The sequence below is a fragment of the Coregonus lavaretus genome (genome assembly GCF_964263955.1).
Source record: "Coregonus lavaretus genome assembly, chromosome: 4".
Classification (NCBI taxonomy): Eukaryota; Metazoa; Chordata; class Actinopteri; order Salmoniformes; family Salmonidae; genus Coregonus; species Coregonus lavaretus.
This window is the reverse complement of record NC_139991.1, coordinates 63,852,516-63,861,925: the sequence shown is the minus strand read 5'-3', so window position 1 is coordinate 63,861,925 and position 9,410 is coordinate 63,852,516. Positions and strand designations below refer to the sequence as shown.

Here is a 9,410-nt window from a genome sequence, read left to right as displayed (position 1 = left end):
ATTTGTGCGGTTATCAAAACGTCACGCCAGGGTAAGCCTACACGAAACACAGACCTTATGTGAAGAAGTTCTAAAATCCCCTACAGAAGAATGAATGGTGGAAAAACGATTGGAACCATTTCCGGGTTTTACCGCTAGGTTTTATGGGTATTATGACTCATTCTGTGGTACTAAATTGTGTAGGCTATATTTAAATAATAAATGCTAGTGACTCCTTACTCTGCCCACTTCATTCACTGCAATGCAATACACTGTTTATGGGATACTTTTTCTTAGCCAATTATCTACTCCACATTCAAAGTTTATGTTCTCAAAATTGCAGTCAGTGCAAGAAAGCCATGTATAGCCAGGGTAAAAAACTATTATAATATTTCAGTCAGGTAGAATTTTTCTATCTCTACAAGCCAATATGTATCCCATGTACAGTCTATTACAGTGTATTGCATTGGGGGCTATGGAGGGGTGGAGGGAAAAGCCAGAAGCAGGCCGTGCGACATAGTCCCCATCCAAAACTAATCATATTTGGTTAGTACAGACCCTACTGCGTATTTCCCACCCCACTTTAGCTGAGAGGTAGAACATATTTATCTCTACAAGCCTATATCAAATAAAATAAAATAAAAATTGCCACATGCACCGAATACAACAGGTGTAGACCTTACCATGAAATGCTTACTTACAAGCCCTTAACCAACAATGCAGTTCAAGAAATAGAGTTAAGAAAATATTTACTAAATAAACTACAGTAAAAATGTTAAAGTAACACAATAAAATAACAAGGCTATATACAGGGGGTACCGGTACCGAGTCAATGTGCGGGGGTGGGGAGGAGTCAATGTAAATAGTCCGGGTGGCCATTTGATTAATTGTTCATCAGTCTTATGGCTTGGGGGTAGAAACTGTTAAGGAGCCTTTTGGAACTAGACTTGGCGCTCCAGTACCGCTTGCCGTGCGGTAGCAGAGAGAACAGTCTATGACTTGGGTGGCTGGAGTCCTTGACAATTTTTTGGGCCTTCCTCTGACACCGCCTAGTATACAGGTCCTGGATGTCAGGAAGCTTGGCCCAAGTGATATATCAGTGATGTTTCCAATGTACATTTTTCATTTAAGTCATTTAGCAGACGCTCTTATCCAGAGTGACTTACAGTTAGTGAGTGCATACATTTTTCATATACCATGTATAGTCTATTACAGTGTATTGCATTGGGGGCTATGGAGGGGGTGGAGAATGAAGTGCTGCTGGATATGTACTACACAGTCCACCTCCAAAACTACAAATATTTGGTTAGTAGAGACCCTACTGAGTATTTTCCACCCCACTTTAGCTGAGACAGGTAGAATACGTTTTTTAAAACATATTTTTTATTTGTTTTCATAAATTACTTATTGCATTTTCTTGTTGGCACAATAAAAGTGGCCATTGATAAAAATGCAATATCTTTTGAATGAGTTATCCACATTGCAATGTTTTGAAATATGGGCTTTTATTTTAAAGGTTTCCTCATTACCATACGAACGTGACGTCATCATTTGTCCTGCTGGCAGAATACTGGTAGCTTGAGACCTGCAACTTGCCCTTTTAAAATAGCACTCTCATGAGTCACTGCAAAACTGGCTGTTAAAGGCTACATGGTCAATCTGGAGTCTGCATTGGCCGTGCAGCATTTACGGTGATATGGCCTCTGCAGAAGTCAGGGCTGCACGGAGAAGCGCTGTTGTGAAGGAAGTTGTCAAGGAAGTGAGTTTGTGTTTATACAGGACCTCCCGCCCCCCACCTACCGTCAACCAATCATGTCAATACGGAGCTATTCAGAGCCCTCCACATTGTTACACAATTTGAGAAGCGCACAGCGATGCGGTACGGAGCTCAATTTGGCCTCTGCGTGCCTCGCGATTGCGTCACACTAGCCGTACAGCGTCTCCGACCACATTTTCAGATCAAGCATAAATTATCTTACTGTTACGAGAGTTCGTTCTTATAGTCAGAAGGGGTAGCAGAGTAGCGTTTTCAATAAGATTTTTGTTGAATCGGAGGTTTTTTCAGTCGACATTGCTGTCCTAATCGATGGCGCCTAGGCAGCTGAAAACATGTGCTCAGAATGTCATTCTGCATGATGTGATGGGAATATCGCTCCACTTTGTATTTTTCCCCAAGGACGGCTGAAAGATTTGGATAGGCTATGATTTTCTGCTAAACGAATGGCGTTGCTTGTTGTGTAAAATTGGATTATGAAACGATGCCTCTTTCTTGCTGACCTGACTCACTGTCCCTCTGGACTGTTTAGATTTTGTCTTTCATTTTCACAAAAGGTCTTTGCTCCACATGCAAATCTCGAACGACAAATGTGCACAATACGGAATGATATAGGGCTGAACGGGTGACGTCAGTTTAGTGTGCTCAGACTGTAGATTCTGGTCCCATGGATGTGACTCGACGGGAATACTGTAGTGATTTGCCATTCCAGCCCGAGCGCGTCCTACTAACGGAATCATGATGCCCAGAGGTTTACGGAGACTCGTGCACCTGGTGCTGTTTTGCCCTATGTCGAAGGGGCTGCAGGTGGGACCACTACCTGAGATTTGGCTGCGTTTTTTTACCCTATATGCCATCAGATCGTCACAAATAAGAGTATTCTCTCTCTATTTACATGTACATCATTTAGCAGACTCTCTTATCCAGAGTGACTTACAAATTGGTGCATTCAACTTATGATAGCCAGTGGGACAACCACTTTTTTTCTTATTTTTTTTTATGGGGGGGTGGGGGGAGGGGGGGGGGGGGTAGAAGGATTACTTTATACTATTCCAGGTATTCCTTAAAGAGGTAGGGTTTCAAGTGTCTCCGCTGTCCTGGTGTCGTGGGGGAGCTTGTTCCACCAGTTAAAAATTTTACTTTGTAGATGCCCGTCTCTGATATGTCACTACGGACAACAGTAAATACAGGTTCCAATGGCTCATTGAGTTAGAGCATGCTGCTGGCCAAATCAGGGTTGTGAGTTTTCTTCCCGCAATGGCCATGCTGTCAATGCTGATAGTTCTGTATTTCGCATTGGATAAAAATATCTTCCACAAGACCATATTATATTATTATAATGATTGCTTAGATTTGTCAGTGTCTTTCTGGCCTAAAACCCCTCTCTTCCTTAGTATGTGTGTCTTGTTTGGGATAAACAAGAAGACACATTTTTGTAGGACTGTGGACTTTGGTCAATGAATAATCTTCTCCTTTTCTGTGTAGAGTCGCCTCCCGGCGTTAAAGGTGAAGTACCTGCTGCTGGCCTGGCTGGGGATCCTGGTGGCCAGCTGGGTCCTCTACATTTATTTTTTTTTTATTTTATTTCACCTTTATTTAACCAGGTAAACCAGTTGAGAACAGGTTCTCATTTACAACTGTGACCTGGCCAAGACAAAGCAAAGTAGTGCAACAAAAAACAACACAGAGTTACATATGGGGTAAAAAAAACATAAAGTCAGAGATACAACAGAAAATATATATACAGTGTGTGCAAATGTAGCAAGTTATGGAGGTAAGGCAATAAATAGGCTATAGTGCAGAATAATTACAATAGTATTAACACTGGAATGCTAGATGTGCAAGAGATTATGTGCAAATAGAGATAATGGGGTGCAAAAGAGCAAATTAAATAACAATATAGGGATGAGGTAGTTGGGTGGGCTAATTTCAGATGGGCTGTGTACAGGTGCAGTGATCGGTAAGGTGCTCTGACAACTGATGCTTAAAGTTGTTGAGGGAGATAAGAGTCTCCAGCTTCAGAGATTTTTGCAATTCGTTCCAGTCATTGGCAGCAGAGAACTGGAAGGAATGGCGGCCAAAGGAGGTGTTGGCTTTGGGAATGACCAGTGAGATATACCTGCTGGAGCGCAGACTACGGGTGGGTGCTGCTATGGTGACCAATGAGCTAAGATAAGGCGGGGATTTGCCTAGCAGTGATTTATAGATGGCCTGGAGCCAGTGGGTTTGACGACGAACATGTAGTGAGGACCAGCCAACAAGAGCGTACAGGTCACAGTGGTGGGTAGTGTATGGGGCTTTGGAGACAAAACGGATGGCACTGTGATAGACTACATCCAATTTGCTGAGTAGAGTGTTGGAGGCTATTTTATAAATGACATCGCCGAAGTCAAGGATCGGTAGGATAGTCAGTTTTACGAGGGCATGTTTGGCAGCATGAGTGAAGGAGGCTTTGTTGCGAAATAGGAAGCCGATCCTAGATTTAACTTTGGATTGGAGATTCTTTATGTGAGTCTGGAAGTTGAGTTTACAGTCTAACCAGACACCTAGGTATTTGTAGTTGTCCACATACTCTAGGTCAGACCCGTCGAGAGTGGTGATTCTAGTCGGGTGGGCGGGTGCTAGCAGCGTTCGATTGAAAAGCATGCATTTAGTTTTACTAGTGTTTAAGAGCAGTTGAAGGCTACTGAAGGATTGTTGTATGGCATTGAAGCTCGTTTGGAGGTTTGTTAACACAGTGTCCAATGAAGGGCCAGATGTATACAAAATGGTGTCGTCTGCGTAGAGGTGGATCTGAGAGTCACCAGCAGCAAGAGCGACATCATTGATATACACGGAGAAAAGTGTCGGCCCAAGAATTGAACCCTGTGGCACCCCCATAGAGACTGCCATAGGTCCAGACAACAGGCCCTCCGATTTGACACACTGAACTCTATCTGAGAAGTAGTTGGTGAACCAGGCGAGGCAGTCATTTGAGAAACCAAGGCTATTTAGTCTGCCAATAAGAATGCGGTGGTTGACAGAGTCGAAAGCCTTGGCCAGGTCGATGAAGACGGCTGCACAGTACTGTCTATTATCAATCGCGGTTATAATATCGTTTAGGACCTTGAGCGTGGCTGAAGTGCACCCGTGACCAGCTCGGAAACCAGATTGCATAGCGGAGAAGGTACAGTGGTATTCGAAATGGTCGATGATCTGTTTATTAACTTGGCTTTCGAATACTTTCGAAAGGCAGGGCAGGATGGATATAGGTCTGTAGCAGTTTGGATCTAGAGTGTCACCCCCTTTGAAGAGGGGGATGACCGCGGCAGCTTTCCAATCTCTGGGGATCTCAGACGTTATGAAAGAGAGGTTGAACAGACTAGTAATAGCGGTTGCGACAATTTCGGCGGCTAGTTTTAGGAAGAAAGGGTCCAGATTGTCTAGCCCAGCTGATTTGTAGGGGTCCAGATTTTGCAGCGCTTTCAAAACATCAGCTGTCTGAATTTGTGTGAAGGAGAAGCGGGGGGGGCATGGGCAAGTTGCAGCAGAGGGTGCAGAGTTGGTGGCCGGGTTAGTGGTAGCCAGATGGAAAGCATGGCCAGCTGTAGCAAAATGCTTGTTGAAATTCTCGATTATTGTAGATTTATCGGTGGTGATAGTGTTTCCTAGCCTCAGTGCAGTGGGCAGCTGGGAGGAAGTGCTCTTATTCTCCATGGACTTTACAGTGTCCCAAAACTTTTTGGAGTTAGTGCTACAGGATGCAAATTTCTGTTTGAAAAAGTTAGCCTTTGCTTTCCTGACTGCTTGTGTATATTGGTTCCTAACTTCCCTGAAAAGTTGCATATCGCGGGGGCTATTTGATGCTAATGCTGTACGCCACAGGATGTTTTTGTGCTGGTCAAGGGCAGTCAAGTCTGAGGAGAACCAGGGGCTATATCGGTTCTTAGTTCTGTATTTTTTGAAAGGGGCATGTTTATTTAAGATTGAGAGGAAATTACTTTTAAGGAACAACCAGGCATCCTCTACTGACGGAATGAGATCTATATCCATCCAGGATACCTGGGCCAGGTCAATTAGGAAGGCCTCCTCGCTAAAGTGTTTTAGGGAGCGTTTGACAGTGATGAGGGGTGGTTGTTTGACCGCGGACCCGTTACGGACGCAGGCAATAAGGCAGTGATCGCTGAGATCCTGGTTGAAGACAGCTGAGGTGTATTTAGAGGGTATGTTAGTCAGGATGATATCTATGAGGGTACCTATGTTTAAGGATTTAGGGTTGTACCTGGTAGGTTCGTTGATAATTTGCGTGAGGTTGAGGGCATCTAGCTTGGATTGTAGGATGGCTGGGGTATTAAGCATATCCCAATTTAGGTCACCAAGCAGTACAAACTCAGAGGATAAATGGGGGGCAATCAGTTCACATATGGTGTCCAGGGCACAGCTGGGGGCTGAGGGGGGTCTGTAGCAAGCGGCAACAGTGAGAGACTTATTTCTGGAAAGGTGGATTTTTAGAAGTAGAAGCTCAAACTGTTTGGGCACAGACCTGGATAGTATGATAGAGCTCTGCAGGCTATCTCTACAGTAGATTGCAACTCCACCCCCCTTGGCAGTTCTATCTAGACGGAAAATGTTGTAGTTGGGGATGGAAATTTCAGAATTTTTGGTGGCCTTCCTGAGCCAGGATTCAGACACTGCTAGAACATCAGGGTTGGCAGAGTGTGCTAACGCAGTGAATAACTCAAACTTAGGAAGTAGACTTCTGATATTTATGTGCAAGAAACCAAGACTTTTGCGATTACAGAAGTCAACAAATGATAGCTCCTGGGGTGTAGGAGTGATACTGGGGGCTACAGGGCCTGGGTTAGCCTCTACATCACCAGAGGAACAGAGGAGGATTAGAATAAGGATACGGCTAAAGGCTTTAAGAACTGGTCTTCTAGTGCGTTGGGTACAGAGAATAAAGGGGGCAGTTCTCCGGGCATTGTAGAAAAGATTCAGGGCATTATGTACAGACAAGGATATGGAAGGACATGAGTAAAGTGGAGGTAAACCTAAGCGTTGGGTAACACTGAAAGAGATAGTATCTCTAGAGGCATCAATTGAGTCGGTTTCTTTGTGTATTGGTGGAGGGACAAAGGAGCTAACTAAGGCATGTTTAGCTAGGCTGGGGGGTCTACAGTGATATAGTACAATTAGAAATAACCGAAACAACAATAAACTAACCATGTTTGGGCTGAGGCTAAACATAAACAGGATGTAGTACCGTAAAAAGGAACAGTCCAGCAGATATCAGCTGTATAGCTGAGTTATCATAAGGTCCGGTGGTGAAGTACTAGTGAGTAAGAGGCCACGGCTAGCGTGTGCTAGCGGGCCAGGGCTAGCAGATGGATGGAATCTTCGTGGTTAACGTCGTAACCACATCAGACGATTTCGTCGGCAGACCAGTCGTGTAGGATCGGCGGGGCTCCGCGTCAATACTATGTGGTCCCGTCCAGTTGATAGAGAGGTAGATATCCGGGAGATGGGCCTAGCTCAGGTTGATTAGCCAGACCACAGCGTCCGTTTTGTTGTAGCCAGCTGGTGGCGATGAATCCGGAGTTAAAGGTCCAGTGAATCAGTGATTCCGCGGAAGAACTGATATGTTCTGGGTCGATAACGCGCTGTGCAGACTGGCCGAATATCCGGTGATCAATGTCCAGTGATTAAAATTAATCCCGCGGAAAAAATCCAATGTTCTGGATGAAAACACCTTAGCTGTGGCTAAAAGCAAATAGCAAGTAGCTAGTTAGCTGGCTACGCTAGCTAGTTTCAACTGGAGATTCTAGATTCTAGATAAAGGTAAGTCAATAATAGAATCCGTTCCACATTGAGTGAGGCGGGTTGCAGGAAAGTATATCTTGTAGAAGGATGAAAAGTCTGATAGGAAATATGTACGAAAAATGTACGAAAATAGAGTATTTACAGGCTATATACAGACAGACGATAAAAAAACAACTGCACTACCTCGCCATCTTGGATTCATGCAGTACGCCTCCTACTCAGAGCTCTGCGAGGACATGTCTGCCACATGGTCATCGTAAGTATGAAACAGCATGAACACCCTGACACCTCTCACGAAGGAAGGAGAAAGAGAGAGTGGGAGTAAGGGATCAGAAGAAAATATAAATGGACTGGGAGGAAGGGGGCAGGTGTGCTTTAGCCCACAACACCTTGATGAAACACTAAGGTCTGACATGGAAATGGACAGATGGAAAGAGTGAATGAGAAAAAGGGGAGTCTGTATTTTATGTGTCAGTGGCTGCTGAGTGCAGGATGGTTCCTCTTATAATACAGTTGCAAATTGGAACCAGGAAAAAGTCATTAACAGAATACCTGATAAGAGTAATTAACACTGGATGAGAAATCAGTTATGTAACAGAGTGGCTGCATCCAAAATGGCATCTTATTCCCTCAGGCTCTTTCTAAAAGTTGTGCATGAAACAGGGAATAGGATGCCATTTAATGATAGCCAAGCCACAGGGGAAGTGACTCTACTCTAGTTTCATTAAGCATTGTTCCCTGTAGCTCAATTGGTAGAGCATGGCGCTTGTAACGCCAGGGCAGTGGGTTCGATCCTGACTGTAAGTCGCTTTGGATAAAAGTGTCTGCGAAATGGCATATTATAAACAGTGATGACAAATAACCAATCATTCCCAGAACAACCACATCAGCATAGTTTCATTTCCCTCGTCACATACTTTACATTTCAGGTTGAATATAAGCAGCAAGGGTGAGATCCCTGTGAAATATTACATCTAGGGGAGTGTTTGTTTCTCAGCAGTCAGCACACACATATTCAGAAGTAAAGGATCGAGAGAGAGAGGTGAAGGGTAAAGATTATTGGCCAGCCTGAGGTGGTCCTGGTTTGGTGTCTTTATCTATGTATGGTGTTATTGTGATAAATAAGGCAGTACTATCGTGCCCTACTCTTCCTTATGCTGTGAGAGGGAGAGGCAGGCTGTCTCAGGTCATACAAGACAGGGAAAACAGTGTCTGGAAAGGGGGAACATGGATAGAGGGAAGGAAAGAGTGAGAGAAAGAGAAGGAGGGACGAAGTGTGTGTGTGTGTGAGAGAGAGAGAGAGAGAGAGAGGGGGCGAGTGTAAAAGAGAGGAGTGAGAGAAGAGTGTTGTCATTGTTGTGTGTGCCCCCCTAGGCTAATATGCACATTACTGCGACATTAAGGACGACTGGGCCTTTAATTGTTCGGCTCGCAACCAAAGTGGGCAAAATAAAGTTATATTACCATAGCAACTGTTATACATTGGAGAAAGAGGTCACAGCCTTTATTTGTCAATGTTGTTTAGCAAGAGTGAAACTGTTAGGGTGGATCTCTTCTTACTGTGGCGCTAGCTACTGGAGCAGTGGAGTTAGCTACAGGCTGACGTGCTGCCTGGATGTTTCCTAAGCAAGATAATCTCACACCCACACACACATGCCAATTTATGCGGTGACTTTACTTCTCCTTTGTGCTTCTGCAAACAGTCTTTTAGAGATATTTTTTTGGGGGTTGGGGTATATCGCTACACAGTGCCAACAATGGTTTCCAGCTCTGGGTGGACTAAATATAACCGATACATGTGTATGAACACATAAGCCATCTCACAGGGGGCAAAAATAAGTTGACATTGTGTGGAAAC

The 9,410-nt window shown here is 44.3% G+C and overlaps 1 protein-coding gene across 1 annotated transcript in view; it reads left to right on the top strand.

Annotated features, from left to right (window-relative positions):
• Nucleotides 1-1,895: 1,895 nt before the first annotated feature.
• LOC311127509 (divergent protein kinase domain 1B-like) overlaps nucleotides 1,896-9,410 on the top strand; it is an 18,440-nt gene continuing 10,925 nt past the window's right edge. The window contains exons 1-2 of the mRNA XM_084159331.1: nucleotides 1,896-2,560; nucleotides 3,239-3,307. Coding sequence (XP_084015457.1) covers nucleotides 2,492-2,560; nucleotides 3,239-3,307 — 138 coding nt within the window. The 5' untranslated portion in view covers nucleotides 1,896-2,491. The remainder of the gene's footprint in view (nucleotides 2,561-3,238; nucleotides 3,308-9,410) is intronic.